The sequence below is a fragment of the Lepisosteus oculatus genome, chromosome 11, assembly GCF_040954835.1.
Source record: "Lepisosteus oculatus isolate fLepOcu1 chromosome 11, fLepOcu1.hap2, whole genome shotgun sequence".
NCBI lineage: Eukaryota > Metazoa > Chordata > Actinopteri > Semionotiformes > Lepisosteidae > Lepisosteus > Lepisosteus oculatus.
In genome coordinates, this window is record NC_090706.1 from 32,130,927 (window position 1) to 32,148,819 (window position 17,893).

The window sequence follows — 17,893 nt, forward strand, 5'->3', positions numbered from 1 at the left end:
GACTAGATCCACTGAAATATACCACAACTGCTGGTCTGGGTTTCTTCCCAAATGTATTTCTGATGTTGTAAATTTTCTGCACGTGTGCTGCCTGTAAAAACTAATGTCAAAATATTAAAATAATATAATAAATAAATACATGAAAAAATAATAAAAATCATCATAGAGAATTAATGAACAGAATAGGAAGTTAAAGCCATCAAATAGTTTGACTATAAGCATCTACAAGGACAAATAACAATTTTTTGCAACCAGAACTTCTACAGGAACTAAACCAAGACAAGCAATGATTCCTGAGCTCTTATTAATATATTTTTTTATATACATCTTCATTCTGTATTATAACATTGTTTTTTTTCTTCTTATGGTGTTATAAACTATTGAAATATTCAATATATTTCAATAGGGTACCTCAATGTAGTCTCTGTTAATAAAGACATGCTTAGTTTTTTAGTCTTCATATTTAGTTAATTAACTGAGACTTTTCCCTTTGAAATCTAATCTTTGAAGACAGATTGACAGGAGACTGCTTCTATGAATATTTTACAACCTTGTAACTGAACACATTCCAGGCTCGTTCCAGAACTTACCTAAGGCTTCATCTCTTCAGACATGGATTCTGGAGACGTAAGTAGTTATACAAATTTTATAACTCTTTGTTTTATATTACACAATCTGGTTTATGCAATCCGGACTTGAAAAGTGCCTTATTTTGGAGAGAATTGCAAAAATAAAGATTCCCTCATGTTATATCTTTAAAGATAGGTGCTTTTCAGAAATTATTACAGACTGTGGAATTTCTTTGATTCTGAGGCTGGGCTCAACTTGCTTTACTAAAGCTCTTTTCTGACAGTTCTGACAGTTCAGGGTGTATAAATTTAACTAAGTAATACTAAACGTCTGAGGATGGTCAGTGTTAAACCCCAATACAACTTGCTGGAGATAGGAAATGATTTGAGAGTGGCTAAACATATATTGACATAGGAACAAGTAATAGGTTTATTCCATGCTGAAAAAAAGAAGAAAGAGAACACAACGTTTCGGCCGTGGAGCCTTCTTCAGGTGTGAAGAAGGCTCCACGGCCGAAACGTTGTGTTCTCTTTCTCCTTTTTTTCAGCATGGAATAAACCTATTACTCGTTCCTTTGCAGCCTACGCATCCTGACGCAGCTCCCCACCTGAACATATATTGACATATTTTTGTTCTCAGAGTTCCAAGGATGTTGCTGTGCGAGTGGGTGTGATATTTACACAGAAGACAGGTAAAAGTGTTATTATTATTATTATTAAAATAACTTGTTGTCTATAGTGTATTTTTCCTTCTGGTGCCATTTAGGGAGTCAAGTTAAGATGATTTGTAAGACAGAAGCAGGTAAAATGTTATTTCTTAACAATACCACTGGGTTATTTTTTGTTCCATTGTGACAAAATATTAATTTTAGTTAATGTATAATTAACCTGTGTGTGAATGATTAGGAATATAGTAAATGGCAATATTATGAATCCAGTGAGCATTTAAGATTCTGGCAGATAAACATAAAACCTGGTGCAGAAAATCATTATTTTATAATTCCACATTGCATGTACTGTATTGTAGACGTAAATACTGTATAAAAAACATGTATTTGACACTACGAGGACAGGTTTAGAACATCTAGGGTTCCAGAGACAATGATAATTGAAAAACATTACAGCTGACAAATGACTATTCTCAGGAAAAGCAGGCAACAATGCCTGAAACAACAATATCTGTGTGCCTCAACCTATTTCAGAAATATTTTGAAAAATCCCATGGTAAATATTGAAAGCACTTGTAGCTTTTCTTAAAACTTTTTTTTAGGAAATGAAAAAAACAAGCTACGACTAACTTTAAATGAAGATGAAAACTGTGTGATTTATTGTCAAGGGGAAAGCAAGGTAAGAAATACATGATTGCTATAGGATGAAATAACATTCTGTTACTTGTATAGACTTTTCTGAAGAATGAGGAGAGTGTGTTACAATGTACTTTAAAGTCTGAAGCAGGATATAATTTAAATGTATAGTATAAGAACATTAATTGAGTAATATATAATTTATACTGTATGTGGAGTAAGAATACTATCCCACTTGTGGCCTTCCGCTGTTATTGAGGTCAATTCAGTATTTGCTACTGGTGACTCTTAGGTACACAATATCTCAACTCAAACCTCTGTCTTCCTTGGTGCAGGACTCATCCTGTAATCTATGCATTTTTGTTTCCCTTTTAACAATTATGTTGTGTGGCCATTTTTCAGCGTTGATACAGCATCATCACCTATGTTTTTGTAGGAATGTGCCTTTTCGTTTGATGCTGTTGTGAACCATAACAGTGCACAGGTAAGAAATTTAAACAAAATGTGTTGCTAAAGTATGTTTAATTAGAACTCCACAGATGTACATTTGTATGGATTTTTACCCTATAATTTAGATTTGATAACAATTTGAGTTCATACTGGTTTTAGGAGAAACTTTACCCTGAGCTCCTGCTACCTCTGGTGCCATTGGTGGTGTCTGGTTACAGTTGGAATGTGCTGGTGGCAGGTACGCACAGATCAGGGAAAGAGAATATCCTGTGCGGACAAGTGATTGTCAGACAGGTAATATAATAATAATAATAAACTTTATTTTATATAGCGCCTTTAAAGGTGGCTTCTCAAAGCGCTTTACAGGATGACAATAACAATAAATAAATAAAGTAAAGTTTATTAACAACCCCTTTTACTGTTCCCCTTGTATTTTATTTTTCAGAACTTTTCAGGGAGTTTCAAAGTTATTTTGGGACAATGAAAAACGTTCTTTCATTGCCTCATGAGAGATCTATTTCAAAGTGATTGCTTTGTCAAGTTTCTCATTGTTTGTCTTTACCTAATGAAGTGCAAATCAAACAGTGCACTTTATCAACTCAGCCATGGCAACCAATCAGGTCAGCAATGAATGGGAAAGCTACGACTAGATTCTGAAATTCCATCATAGAATAACAGCAATAACATAACTGATGTTTGTGATAGATAATCTACAGGACTTGAGAAGCCATATGGAGATATAAATGAAACTGTTTGTCTTATTTTAGCTGATTGAAGATTTTTTCAATGAATTAAACAAGATGACAGATGGGGAATGGTTTACAACAGTGTCCTTTGTACAGGTAAATCAAATACAAATCTACCTCTACATTTGATTGCTTGTGCTTTATTCTCTTTATCCCCTCTTTGGGGAATAAATACTCTTTGAATCCATTATATATAAGACTTAAAGATCACACTGACTGCAAATTAACACGGAGGAAAACAGTACAGTGGACAAATCAAAATAAGATACTGCATAGTGATGGTAAATCAAACACACTTTTTTTAGTTACTGTATTACGGACTTTGATTTTTATTTTGTAGTTAAGACAATAATGTGGTGTTGTGTTTGTTTTGTTGCTTTGTTTGCATTCAATACACCACAGTTTTACCCTGATGACACTGCAGTTGATCTCTTATATCCACAAAACCGGGATCTGAAGCCTGTGACTCACCCAGTACTGGGAATGTGAGTGGAGAACTCCAACCAATACACTGATTCCTTACAATGTTGAATTTTTCTTCTTCCCAAAGAAGTTTAAAACAAATTAAAAGTAGATTCAAAGACAGTTTATCTTCATCAACTACAATAAATCATGCCACAAAATGCATTTTTCACCACCTCTGGTCCGGGCTATGGAATAACCTACTGATACTGACTGTTCTTTTTTTAGTGTTATAGATAATGTGTGTGAAATTGTAGTGCAGACTCCGGGAGATGCCTGGAAACTGTATGACGAAGGCAGGGAAACACAAAAAGCCACCACTGGGAATTTGATCAGCAGGTCAGTCACAAAATCCTTCTGCATACTGTATTAGTGAGGTATTTGGTCAGTTGAGACAAAATTCATCTGAGATTTTGGATTTTGAAATTCTGTATCAATGATCTTTCACAAAGGATGTGTAGTTAAAATTCCTTGATATCACAGCATTTAAATCATTTACTGTAGACAAACTAGCATGCGTAAACAGGCACACATTCACAGTTTAGTCTCAGTTTGAGTATGAATGTGTCTTTATAATTTTTTCTTCCCTAGGTGTAGCTCCCTTTATTCCATCAGTGCTGAGAAGAGGCTCCGGTCTGACAGTGAATGTGCAGAATACAGTCTCTCCAGATTGCAGGTCTTTGATCTTGCTGGTGGGGCATTCAGGAATGATCTGAATGGGTGGGTACTGGACCATATGGCAGAGTTTTGTTGGCTTTATTCCTTTAGAATGACCTGGTTTTCCTGGAATATTTTAATTCTAAAGGATTAGCCCCCTGCTGAAAGTCTTGGACCAATCGGAGTCTCGTTCCACACCTTCTGACAGTCTGCTGCCTGTTGTATTGACTTCAGCACTTCATGGAAATTGCTACAATGTTCTTCTGTACTGTATTAAGCCACAGGGTGAGTATCAGGAGAAGCATTATGATACTGAAGGAGAGAGAATGGTATGGTAACCGACAGGTAGCAAAGTCCTTTGGATGAGATGTGGTCATTAAAAATCCCAGAGCAGTTCTAGAAAAGAGTAGGGGTGCTTCCCTAATGTCCCGGCCAAATTTCCCTTCGGCCTTTCCCAAACATGGTCTCCTAATAGTCCCCATCTCTCAATTGGCTATGAATTGTTCTCCTCCTCACTGATAGCTGATGCGTGATGAGCGTACCATCGCATCATCCAGGTGGAGAAATCACATTGTTGGTGTTGGAGGGGAGTCTCTATTACCTGGAGTGTCCAGAAAAGAGCTGTATAAGTTTAAGGAATTATGAGTCATTATTATTAAATTTTTCAAAGAAAGAAACCAGTTCAAAACAGAACATTTTCCTTTGATAGAAATTCTGTCTAATTACCATGTTTTTTTATTCCTCTTGTTTACATGCTCCATTTTCTTTTGATTATCCTTTTAATTAAGAAAACATCCTCTCAATCTGGCTCATTGACTCATAGCGGGTGTCGATTACATTTACATTATTACTGCTTAAAAAACGGAAAACCTGTTTTTGTTCATTCTTTTTTCTTTGGCATAAAGTTTTAAACACCCCGTATCAATATTACTAGGAACTATGGCGCCAGGAAGGAAGTGTTTTGAAAGACAATGGTGTTTAGATTTCAAACCCCCAAGCCTTTGGTGTGCATTACTGTAGGCCTGGTGGATGAAGAGACCCCCTGGGCTCTGGAACTGGCTCACAGGGTGAGAGGCCTGACAACAAGGGTGTCTCCCGGGCACTGGAGTCCTCAAAGGACCACTCACAGGTTGCGGACAGTCATCAGGGAGCTGAGGAACAGCATAGTTTTACAGGGGGAGAGTGGAGATGATGAAACAAGAGAGCTGGCTGGACTCATTAAAACACTGCAGGTAAGGGAAAAACTGTAGTCAAAGTAACACTGGAGAATACATTTCAGGCTCTTGTGCACATTTCTGACATGGGAGTTGTGGGTCAATTAACCGTAAGTTAGCAGGAAACTCAAATGGTACTTTTTCACTTAGTGTGAAGTCATTTGTTCCAACGCAGAATGAAAATAAGAGAATCAGAGTAGTTTAAGAATGGCAGTGACTAACAGCAGCTTCTACTTTTTTCTAACATGTTAATTAAAAGAAAGGGACAAAGAGATACTGTCTTTCAAAAGGGGCCTTTAAAAAAGTCAAAGATGGAAATGTTAGCCCCTTTAATCTCCCTTTTGTGCTTCGTGATCAGGTTGTCAAGAACCAGGATTGGGAGAAAAAAAGAGAAAAATCAAAAGAGAATGAAGAAAAACGAAAGGTTTGCTTTTCAAATTTTTATTTTCCTCCCATCACAACGTGTTTTAATATTATTGTCGTTTCCAAATGGACATGAATAAAATGCGGCCAAATTCCTTTTTGGGTTGGGCTCTATTTAGGAACAAATAACAGCCAGTCATGGACTCCCTGAAATATAGTAATCAGCTATTTAATATCAAAGGAAATTTAGAAAGAACATGTTTCATTGAAACTTTTGAAAATAGATGATAATTTGATGGAACAGTCAGCTAAAACATATAGGTATGCTTTTGTTTTCATTTTTGATAAGAAGGAAGAAATCATATATTTAACAATATACCTGCTTACACCATTCAACAAACATTATTTAAACATTACTACCTAATCTCATAGTAAAACAACTTAGTGAAGGCACAGCCTTTCTTAGTCATTTAAATAAAGGGCTTGTTACCGAACTGTGTGTGTTCTGCTGCTGAGGCAGAGCTGTGCAGTCAAATCCTCTGATGTGGGGACGCTATCCCATGGTGCTCCTCAGCTGAGGGATATCCAGGAGAAGATTAGGCAGCTTCAGGAGCAGTTGAAGAAGGAGATGGAAGAACATCTGAGAGGTAAATGAGTATCTACATTGCAAAAGCCTTCTTACTGCAATGGTATGTGAGTCACAGTGATCTGCTGAGATCTTGTTAGTGTTGGATGTTATTGATTTATTTTCTGGAGGTGCATTCATCTGTTTATGTTTTTGGAGACCTAGAATTCCTCTGAATTATTGTTCCAAATGTAATCATAAGATCTAAAATATATTAAACTAAATGAATGTATAATTATACACAATGCTGCTATAATCCTGGAATACTGAAAGAAACCCTTAAAGTTACCAAGATTCCATTTCTTTTGGGGTACCTCTTGGCCAATTAGTGAGAATTCCTAAGTAAAAATTTCTCTCTCACCTCTAAAAAAGACTTAACTGTAACTATAATCCAAAACCCAAACCAGCCTGTCCTTAAATTGATCTCAGTTTCTTTATACTGATAGTCAGTAGCCACTGGATAATTTGTAATGGTTTTTAAATACTGTGCAACACTGAAAGACTGCCCACCTGGGATTTCTGTTTAATTACATGTCATCATTGTGATTCATCTATGAAGAGAAAATGTAAATGATTCAAAAGGGGTATCAGGCTGTCTGCAATGCAATGAAGAGTTTATACAGAAAGAAGCAAGGCAGGATTTCAGCTTGACCTCCACCACAGATGGGAAGGTTACTGTTGACAAGAACCAGGAGAGAGTGGGCAGGATCCAGGAGCTGAGGGAAGCCATCAGAGAGGAGCAGAGGAAGCGCAAAAATGCTGATCAGGGGTCAGGCCATCTACAGCATTGCAATGACCAGGTATCTAATGCCCTCTTCCCTTGGACTATTTTATAAGAAAGTGTTTGATGGAGATTATGCAATACTTGGCCAAACAGCATTACCATTGCTGGTTTCATCCTGAAATGTCTCCATTTGGATTACATGGCAAAGCCCTTGTATCTCACTGTATGACCTTGGCCCACTGACATGGTTTATTTCCATGTTTTATATAACTACTGTGAGAAAGGCATACGGCAGCAACATCCAAATATAAAGATGCAGCACATTCTTTCATCCCATAAAGTAGCCTTTTCAAGGTTTTCATCTTCGCAAAAGCAGGAGATTTCAAGTAACTTTCAAAATGTAGTAGTAAAAACAAAATAGAAAATGAAAGAATTCAAATTAAAGGTTACTATCTCGAGGAAGGGAATAAAAACCAGTAGGTGAAGGGGTAGTCTCCATGGTCTTGTTTTTGGCAGCCCTGAATTAAAGGCTAGTATAGAAAATACTGAAAGATAATCTCTAAAAATTAACAGATGGAAAGCATATAATTTTCTAATAATTGCCTTGCAGTGTAAATATGACGTAGTATGAAGAATATGATTCCTATGCGCAGATACAAACAATAAAAGAAAACTGAACAAATACTTTTGTTTCACCCTTCAGAAATAGTCTACCGTAATAACTGGGCTAAATTATTACCTTTAGTATTAAGCTTCTTAGATTTGTTTTAAATTGTCAACAACTCATTTTCTGTTAGGCAAATGATTCTTGTGACAAAATGTCTGACGCGGAGCTGGAATATAGCCAGGCTCTGAACAGGAGGAGACGACTGAAGGAGGAACATGGTGATCTAATTCACAAGGAACTGCTGAAGATGGAACAGGAGCTGGAGGCTGAGAAGGTGACAGGGATGTTCAGTGTGCATGTTAGTGGACACTCCTTAGGAAACAATTAAAGGGGAACTGCAACGTTATTTTTACATTTCGGGGGTTAGAAAGAATCATCATTGATGAGTGCATTTCAAACCACAATAAAAGTAAAAGGTCCACAGTAAGTTGTAAAACCTTCAATTTACGTCACAAAATTGAGAAACTTTCCAAGTATGTGCAGTGCCATATTCTGAGATTCAGAACAAGGCAACCAAACATCTGGTGATTTGATGCAGCTCTGTCTGTTACATTGTAGGCAGCAGGGAGAGCGCCTCCTGCTGGCCCCACTTACACCTCTTCCAGCAGCAACCTTAGCTTTCCCAGGAGATCTCCCACCCAGGCACTGGCCAGGCTCACACCTGCTGCGCTTCAGTGGCTTGCCAGTTGTGAGTTACAGGGTGATATAGCAGCTGGTTTTGAACCAGCTTGCAAAAGCATGAGTCCTGAGGGTTGCTGTCTCTGTCATGTGCAGGACGAAGGCCAGGCCGTGGAGGTGCGGCGCTTGGACAGAGAGCGGGAGATCCTGGTGTTGCAGCTGGAGGCACTACGGAGAGAGAAGGCCGAGGCAGAGAAAGACCTGGAGGCTTACCACCACAGACGCATTCAGGAAATGGACTCACTCCAGGCAGAGAGCCTTCAGGTCAGCAGGTGTCAGAACACCCGAGTGTTTTGCAGTTATCTGTCCAAGAAAAGATAGATAGAAGACCTATCCCTTCTAATAGATTAAAATTAAACACTACAAGGATCTACAGTTTTAACCTGTTTTACAGGGATTTAATCCCTTATAAACCAATAAACTGGGGGAAGCCTAAACAGTGAAGTTTAGAGAAGATACGTTTCTGTCTTATGTTTCTAATGTATTTTTTATTATTATGTAAATGTAAGACACAACAAGGATAGTTTTCAGTTGTTTGGTTGGCATGCTGTCAATTTGGATTAAATCCTGATTACAAACTACAGTATGTTTGCTTAAACCGGTTCCTGCATTTAGGTTTTTCGAGCCTTTCGAGAGGTTTTTGAGGACCAGGTAGAGACCCTGGAGAAGCGCTATCGTGGCCTGTTGCTGGAGGTCATTCAGGACGCAGTGTACCTATCAACTAGGAACCAGGAGCTGGAGGCAGAGAACAAGCAGCTCGAACAGGGTGAGACAAGTCAAAGAGGCCGTAACACTTTTTAAGGGTAGAAAATTTCAACATGTAGAGAATACTAACCAAAAAAAGATTTCAGCATGCTTCCTGTCTTTCGGTAGATTTAGTATGATTTGTTACAGAAGGCTTACAGAATTTTATAATGTGAATCCAGGAATGAGTCTTAAATCACAGCAGTGTATAATTTGCACAAACTACACATGTAGCTTGATGGCTGTACTTGTGTTGTGAATTATTATTATTTGTATTCTTCTTCTTTCTTGTTAGTACTGTAAAATATTCCTTCTGAAAAAAGCACAGGTGATGGTGCTAACCATGATCCTATAGCGTGATGAACATGGCCTTTTTTACTGAGGATTTACTGGAGTAACTTCAGGTTTTCTATTTTTATTCACTTAGCACTGGCAAAACACAGAGATGCTCTTACTGTTGAGAGAGGCCTTAGGAGAGCCCAGCAACATCACCGGGAAACTGCCTCACTGTGACAGGGAGAGGAAGATCTGCTTTCATGCGCACAGTGGGGCTAATTCAATTGATCTGGCATTCAAAATGTCAACTGAGGGAAAGGAAAAAAGCAACACAGTGCGTAATACCCATGGAGGAGGATACAAATTGACAGGATTCAGTTCTCTGTTATCACAGCACTGTATTTGATTATATCCAGAACTGGTAAGCAGTTCATGTCTCATGTGTCCACATACTGAAAGTTCTTTATGTGTCTGGATGTTGAAGTTACTCCATAGATGAATACTGAAATCGTGCAAATGACTTACCAGCCCGATTCCTACACTGGTTTCCTCTATGAAAGAAAATAATAACATCTGACGTAAGAATTTTGAATAATACATCAAACCTGAAAATTTTAATCCTTTCCCACGGAGTCGGAACTGTAAAATAATTCAAACAAGAACAAGTGAAAAGCATATATATTTAATTGAATGAAATAAAGCATCCTTTTAATTACCTTTGTTTTATTCCTGCTTTCTTAAAGCATAGCTTGTTATTTAAATGACCTTTGTTTCAATACAGAAGCAAAGCCTACAAGGACTGTCATATCCATTTGCAAATGAGAAGGGAACTTGACATTGGTTGAAGTGTCTCTTAACAAATTGGAGAAAGTTCGTGTTTATGTTTTGTCATTGGTCAGAACAGACCCAGGAATATTGTTCCAAGGTTAACTTTTCTCAAAAAATGTTTACAAGAGTAAGACATCTCATTTATTTTAAGGAAGTAGTGTATATCAGAAGGGGAGCACAGTGGCTACCATTGTTGCCAGGGGCCCTGGGTTTAATTCTGGATGTGTGTATGTTCTCCCAGTGTTTGTGTGGGTTTACTTCATGTGTTCTATTTTTTTCTCGCAGTCCAAAGATCTTCTTGTAGGTTACTGGCTTCTTGGAAAACTGGATCCTGGTGTAAGTGTGTGTCTGTATTTGTGTCTGTCAGCCCTGCAATGGACTGGTGTACTGTTCAGGGTGTACCCTGCCTTGCACCAATTGCTTGCTGGGATATGCTCCTTTAGAAAATATGTACACTTTATATGCAACTCAAATAAAAAAATCAAATACCGAAAGAACTGTAAATAGCACTTTATTTATTAGCAGAGCCCTTAACAAAAATAAAGCAGTTCTGAAGGCCAAACAATATGGTAAAGCATATGGAAACTGCATTTAGACAAGTCATGGACTTATGATGTTTGAGACAAAAGAAGGCAACTCAAACAATATGCAATGAATATGGCATGTAACAGTCACTGAGACATCCTACAATTTCAGAATAACAAAAATATGATTGGCTTATTGTCTGGAAACTGATGGTAAAGATGCTTAAGAGTATCAAATAAAACACAATTCAGACCCAAGGTAAAAGCACCATCTTCATGAAAAGTCATAAACAAAGTCATTACAAAAACAAAGAATCCTCTTGAACTTTGGCAATCAAATGAAACTGTATTTCCTTGGGATTTTTCCAAACCACTGTTTAAAAAACAATAGTTTGCTAAGGTGCTGCTATAATCTCGACTGGTCTTACCCAAGTCTACTTTGAAATGCTTTGGACGTCAGGCTTTTTTATTGCACCTCAAATTTGTGACTCCTACCAGGAATAAAGGACGAAGGATGTTTCTTCAAGCCAAGCTCCAGTTTGCAAACTGAGTCCCAAAACTAAGTATGTACTCCCATTTGAAATATCTGTCCTGGCTTGATAAAGTCATCAGATGATAATCACTAGATTCCTTGAAATGTTGGCACATAATTGGCTTAGTGCTACTGGCGATATGACAGGGATTAGATCCTCCATTGCCTTCTCTTCTCTTTCCATTTGCTTGTGGTGAAATCAGTGAGGCACACACCTTCATTTGGCCTGAGCCACCTTTATGTTGTTGGTACTTGAGGTGTATGGAAAAATAGTTTCATGGGTGGGAAGGTCAGAGAAGTCCATCAGTATTGCCCCATCTTGTTCTTGAACTAAAAACATCGGGATAGCTTTTGCTTAAGCATGGTAGTACAAGTAAATGGCCAGACCAATCAATACAACTGAGACAAAGAAAAGAGGTGTGAGCTGGAGACTGAATAGGGAAACAGAAAGCACTGCGTTCACAAGCATGGAGCAAGAAATGACAAAGAGGCGTGTGATGTTACTACTGTGTTTCATGACAAGGGACATGAACAGGCCATTCAGTGCCTGAGTTGTCACAATCAGCCAAACCACCCAAGAATACCCCTCAAAGAACCCAGGGCCAGCATTGGTAAAGTGGGCACAGCAATTCACTGCCACTCCAAACACATAGAGAAAGAGATTCTGTAAGTTCAGTGGCAGTCGCTGAGTCTTCAGAATAAGCTCAGTGTAGACAGCAGCCAAGCCAGACACAAAGCAGTATGAGAGAACTAAAACAAGACCCAGGACACTGATATGAAACTGTGTTCCTACTACAGCTTCCCCTTTTTCTTCCTCAGTGTGATCCAAGCTGCTGTATGTATGGCACACTCCAGCCATCATAAGCAAACAGACTGCCCACCACTGGACTGGCAGTAGGTGTTTGTTTAGAAAGAGGCTATACAGCAGGGCAGTGGAGATAATCTTCAGGTTGCTCAAGACTTGGAATGTGCTAGGATCCATGTAGAGCTGCATATAGACCACCAAATTATTATTGATTGCGTACAGCACTGCTGGAAAGGCATAAGGAACCATGTGGCCCCAGGAAAGAGTGACTTGTAGGGAGTGCAAATCCTGGATCAATAGCAGCCCCAAGGAGATCAAGAGCTTGGTTACCTCAATCAGCACCACACAGGATGAGGGGCTAAAGGGGACTTTACCATCGACTTTACAAAGCGTAATCAGGGGGGCATGAGAGCCATAGATAAAGACAGAAAAAACAAGAAGGAATAGCCATCCAGTTTGTGTGAACCTGCTTTTTTGCTGAGTAGAGACATCCAAAGATCTCACTTTTTTAATCACAATCATTTTTAGAAGTCAGTATACACATCCACACTACCTATAAAACACTGTGATAGTGGTTTCAACCAGTTAAGGCTTAATATTTTTTTCTTCAGCATAAGCTTCCATAATACCAAAATACTGATAATCTAAACATGCACTCAACCCAGTAGAAGGAGTCTTTAAGACCTTTAGCTAGCCTTTAAGACCTTTTAAGTTAAAAAGGTGGGTTTGATTGAGAACTTACTACAGCAGTAAAACAAACTTGTTTAGACTTTTTGCACTGTTCTTTGCATCTCAGTTATTAACCATGTCTCATTAGAAAAAACAAAACCCAGTAGCCCCGCTAACTGGCTGACGCCATGTAACAAAAACATACAAATCCTGACTTGTGTAAAGAAATGAGCTTGACAAAATGGAAAGTTCAATTACCATTACACAGTAAAAGCCTTTTGAAACTCCCCAGTGTGCAACAATTCGTTTGTAAAGTCTTATGAGATGATCTATTCAATCTGCTTTGTACTTTTGTCCAGCTATTCAAAACAGTGATTCCAATAACAAACCAACATTGCTGCTCCCCTGTACAGAAGTTAGATTCATGATAAATTAGGCTGCACTGGGCAACATCTTTAAGGCAATTCAATTCTTAAAAGTCAAACCACCCAAACTGTATTCTTGCATAAGCACTTTAAAAAAGTTCTTACAAAGGAATTAACATAGGTCTAAATTATTGCCCTGTAGAAGAACTATTGCACTTTCTGAAGATCAGCTTTACAGTATGATTTGGACCCTGATTTCTAAGTTTTTGCCATGCATTAGCCCACAAAGCTTCCATGCTGTGCCCTAGAATGGACTGCACCCCTCCAAGTAATATATCAAAGCATTATTCAGTTTGAAGGAAATAGAAAACAGGTGTCCTCCAGAAATAACTTTGGTTGGGGACCCTTTCTGGAGTGGAGGAAAAGGCATGGCATGTGCCAGCCCTCTGCAGAAGGACCTCTCCTGGTCAGTTGGGCCCTTTCTTCATGGAATTGAAGTAGTCCTTAATGGATTTTTCTATGTTGGGCACATCATAGTTCTGCGCGGCAAAGATTCCCGTGAAGGTTCCTACAAGCACCCCTAGCACAGCAGAGGAGCGGAGCTTAGCTACCACATAGCCGGCCAGGAACCCCTTCAAAAATGGAGATGCCAGCAAGCTCCCTCCCTAAAAAATGAAAACAACAGTGTTGGAAATCAGCAGTTTTCCTTGATCAACTGCGTCTGGTTGAGAATGCGGTCTCGGGAGAATGGAAAGTGCTTACTGGTTCTGACTTCTATTTTAGTTCATTTTAAGAGCTGGTTTTGATTAACTCCTGGAAAATGATGTGACAATTGAAGCTTACAATGGTTTCTAGCAAAGTCTTTTAAACTTAACCTCCCATTACCTATGGTGTGAAAGTGATTTAAAAAACATGTGGAGTTCAATTATATATAATCTCCAATGGTACTGGATTAGATGCACGGATGAAATAGAGAACAAATAGTTACCTGTGGTATTCCTGCTTGCACTTCGCTTTCCACTCGTTTTTGGATATCCTCCAGCTGATCTTTGAGCTGAGCAAGGTCCTTCAGCTTCCTCAGAGGATCCTGCAACAAATCCATTTCAGCCAGGTGAGCTCATGTGCACTTAAACCGGGGACTGTACCCGAAGACACCCACTAACATACAAAATATCCCCCAGAAAATAACATGCTTAATGCAGGCCTGCAGAAGCTAATACCAGAATGCATTTGTATCAGGTTTACTCAAAAAATATCACAAGTAACTGTTCCTGAGTTCAGAAACCCCCCCCAAAAAATGACATTTACATTTTAATGTATCACATTTTGATAAGCTTAATAAATTAAATCTTTTTTTGTCAACTTCCACAAACCAAACATTCACCCCCTTCCAATTCTTTGAATTTCCCTCCCTGGCACCACAAGAAGTTTGCTATCCCACAGGTCTTCACAAGTGCTGAATCACTTTACCATGTTCCTCCTCATTCATTTGTTTCAGTACACAGTTGCCTCATTTCAAAAGAAGGCTGGAGAATATATGTACTACATTAAGATATACATACTTTTGTAAAGACATGCATTCATTTGTAAAACAGTACATATAGAAAGAAAAAAAAAAGAAAGGCCCCAGACAAGAGGAAGGCATCTGTAAAACGGACCTTTGATGACTAACACCTAATCACAGGGCACATTTTATTGTGTAGTTTTGACACTTATTTCATATGCTTTGTCACACAACCAGCAAGAGAGATTGACTTAAGGAAGAAAGTACATGCATAGAGGCAATAGCTTACCAAACACAATTCAACAACAATGAACAGAACTGCTAGGAAGAAAAATAAGTTCGCCAACCACATTCTGAAAAAGGTCACTTCAAGGACATCTGATAAAAACTGCACCGAACCACAAGAAAATGTCCCTTTGTGTATCTGCATTAAAAATATGGTATTATTATGCCTACTTGGGTCTTCCACAATTTTAAGAGCTGGAAATCCTACAGTACAAAGTATGACTTCCTACAACGTTCAGAACTAATCTACATGTACTCAGGTTTCACTGTTTTGTTTTGGCTTGGTTTAAAACAACATGTGAAAGATTTCGTAGGGAGGAAAAAAAGACAACGTTTGCAAGCCATTTTACTGTTAAGGTTATTAAGCTCGATTTTTTTAAATTACTGAATAGGACTACGAAAAACATGCTTACTTTTTCTAACTAATGTTTAATGTAATACAGTTTCTAGGGTGATCTTCTCTTGTGGTATACCACAGAAGGAATGCGAATCGCAATTACGTTCAAATGGTGAGTATTAAGTCATCGGGCGTGGTTCAACGTTTACTTTTTTTCGTTCACAAATTCGGTTTTTCCTGTCACCACAGCGCATGCACCAGTACTACTGATCTCAAAACATATATTTAGTCTGCAACCACTAGATTTAGACGAAAACAGATTTATTGTTAATCTTTCACCGGTACAATATTTAACAACAATACAGCAGGTACTGAAGTATTATCTACTATTGATTACACAGGTCTGCACAGGGAAGCTCAAAGTGTCGGTGAAATATAATATAGTATAATCATTGTATTCGTTTTCCTATGCATAACCATATGCGTTCTCCTGTACAAATGTAAACAATCCAGTATTGCAGCCCATTAAATGACTGAATGAAACAAGTAGGCATAACCCGTCCATACTCAAGGTAGTGCAACCATTTAGGGTCTATTAAAGGCATGAGAAAGACGATACGTGTTAAATATATGTCCCAAAATGGCTGAAATAAAGTTAGAATTTCCTCTGTTTTACACAAAACAGCCGCGTCCCATTACACAAATGCCTGTGAACTTAATCGTTATAAAACAAAATACACTGCACTAACATAAGGGAATTATTTTAATCCAAAACACACACTCACCTTGTCTTCCGCCATGTTAGCTCGTCACAAGGGAATCCCTGGGATAGGAAACTGACATCTCGTTAACTGGGGAGACTGGTTTAGTCTGGATGGATTGTGTTTTGTACTCTGTGCACGATTAGTTATCCTTATGTGCAGGCGTAGAGTTGTTGCAGTGTGAGTATTGGTCATATGTGCGGGTGAAACGCAGGGCGAGTACATGTCTGGGGCTCGGTATTGAATTCAATATAGAATAGAATTCAATTCAATGAATTTAAAGCAGAATTGCATTTCTTTTTTTACATTTAATCGTATTATTGTACAAAAACATACATACCGGATGCCGTTGACTAGGTATGCAGACCAAATTTTAGGTACAAAGCAGAAATATAGTAGTATTTTGAGGGAGAATGCAAATAAAATGTGTCGAAGTGCAAAAAAGCATGTAAGAAATTTTGAAAAAAAGGATAAAATATTCCAAAGTGAAAAAAAGGATATTTTAAAGCTAGTAAAATTCTATTGAAAACCCACTTGAAAACTTAACATACATTAATCTTCTAACAGTTTCATTCAATTTAGGGTCGCAGTGGTTATTCGTACTGTGTAACAGATTTATGGGAGGGCGATACGGTGGCGCGATGGTAATATTGCCGCTTTGCAGACCTGGGCTGCTACCTGCATTCTCTCCACTGGGTGCTCCAGTTTCCTCCTATAGTCCAGAGACACACTGGAAGGTTAATTTGCTTTTAGGATAATTTTATACCCTGGTGTGAGTGTGTGTGCCCTGCAAAAATAATATATAGAGCTTTTCCTGACACTCCACTCAAAGTGCTTTATAAGTAAGCCCTCACCTGGATGATGTGACGGCAGCCAAAGTGCACCAGTACTCTAAGCACACATCAACTGTTAGTGAGGAGAACGTCCACAACAGTAATAGCCCATTATGGTGAGCAACTCCTACTAGTCCCACTACCTCCTCTTCCAGCAGCAATGCTAGCTTTTCCCAGGTGGTCTCCCATCCAGGTAATGACCTGCTGTCTTTGTGGATCCTAATGCCCCAGTATAGTGACGGGACACTGCACTGTAAAAAGGTGATGTCTTTCGGTTGAGACGAAGAACTGATGTCCTGACTCTCTGTGGTCATTAAACCTCCCAGGGCATTTCTCTAAAAGAGTTGGGGTGTAGCTCCGGCATCCTGGCCAAATTTCCCATTGGCCCTTACCAGTCATGGCCTCCTAATAATCCACATGATTTCCCCACGAAATCTATGATTTGCCTTCATCACTCTGTTCTCCAGACAGATAGCTGGTGTGTGGGGAGTGTTCTGGCGCACTATGGCAGCTGTCGCATCATCCAGGTGGAGCTGCACATTGGTGGTGGTGGAGGGGAGTCCCCATTACATGTAAAGAGCTTTGAGTGGAGTGTCCAGAATAGTGCTATGTACAGTAATTGTAAGGAATTATTGTTATTATTTTTATGCTTGCCGAAAAAGACCACAAAAACGTTGGTCACCATGGAAAACCATAACCCAGAGCTTGTTGTAAAGTCAACAAATCAATTTACAGATTACAGATTATGTTTTTGGACAGCTGTACTTGTGCAACATAACCAAATATTTAACCTGTCACTGCTTGTTACAACTATTTGCCCGGTCCTTTTGTTACAAAACAAAAGGTAGTTGAAAAGAAAAGGCTATAAATGTTTCAAAATGTGTAAACAGGTAAGAGGATTTTTCTACCATTTTAAAATAATTTTTAATCAAAAAAGAAATCTAGGACATTACCTGTGCTCCAGAATGCTC

At 38.6% G+C, this 17,893-nt stretch overlaps 4 protein-coding genes across 4 annotated transcripts in view; 2 read left to right on the forward strand and 2 right to left on the reverse strand.

The window, feature by feature from the left end:
* Positions 1-571: 571 nt before the first annotated feature.
* On the forward strand, positions 572-10,892 carry golga6l9 (golgin A6 family like 9). The gene is made up of 18 exons (XM_015349823.2): positions 572-627; positions 1,210-1,261; positions 1,840-1,916; positions 2,310-2,357; positions 2,483-2,617; positions 3,091-3,165; positions 3,472-3,554; positions 3,760-3,870; positions 4,123-4,251; positions 4,337-4,473; positions 5,209-5,420; positions 5,761-5,826; positions 6,286-6,412; positions 7,054-7,190; positions 7,912-8,055; positions 8,556-8,723; positions 9,075-9,225; positions 9,631-10,892. Exons 1-18 carry the CDS (start codon positions 613-615, stop codon positions 9,714-9,716), a joined length of 1,953 nt encoding a protein of 650 aa, XP_015205309.2. The 5' UTR covers positions 572-612; the 3' UTR covers positions 9,717-10,892.
* On the reverse strand, positions 10,803-13,243 carry LOC102695854 (probable UDP-sugar transporter protein SLC35A4). Its single transcript, XM_015349828.2, has one exon. It carries the CDS (start codon positions 12,688-12,690, stop codon positions 11,719-11,721), a length of 972 nt encoding a protein of 323 aa, XP_015205314.2. The 5' UTR covers positions 12,691-13,243; the 3' UTR covers positions 10,803-11,718.
* A 92-nt stretch (positions 13,244-13,335) lies between these two features.
* On the reverse strand, positions 13,336-16,218 carry slc35a4 (solute carrier family 35 member A4). The gene is made up of 3 exons (XM_069196107.1): positions 16,114-16,218; positions 14,191-14,289; positions 13,336-13,867 (listed from the first exon to the last, which is right to left on the reverse strand). The coding sequence occupies exons 1-3, from the start codon at positions 16,126-16,128 to the stop codon at positions 13,670-13,672; spliced, it is 312 nt and encodes a 103-aa protein (XP_069052208.1). The 5' UTR covers positions 16,129-16,218; the 3' UTR covers positions 13,336-13,669.
* The window catches only part of apbb3 (amyloid beta (A4) precursor protein-binding, family B, member 3), a 36,849-nt gene continuing 34,241 nt past the window's right edge, over positions 15,286-17,893 (forward strand). Inside the window, exon 1 of the mRNA XM_069196105.1 lies at positions 15,286-15,500. The gene's annotated coding sequence lies outside the window, so the exon portion shown is untranslated. The remainder of the gene's footprint in view (positions 15,501-17,893) is intronic.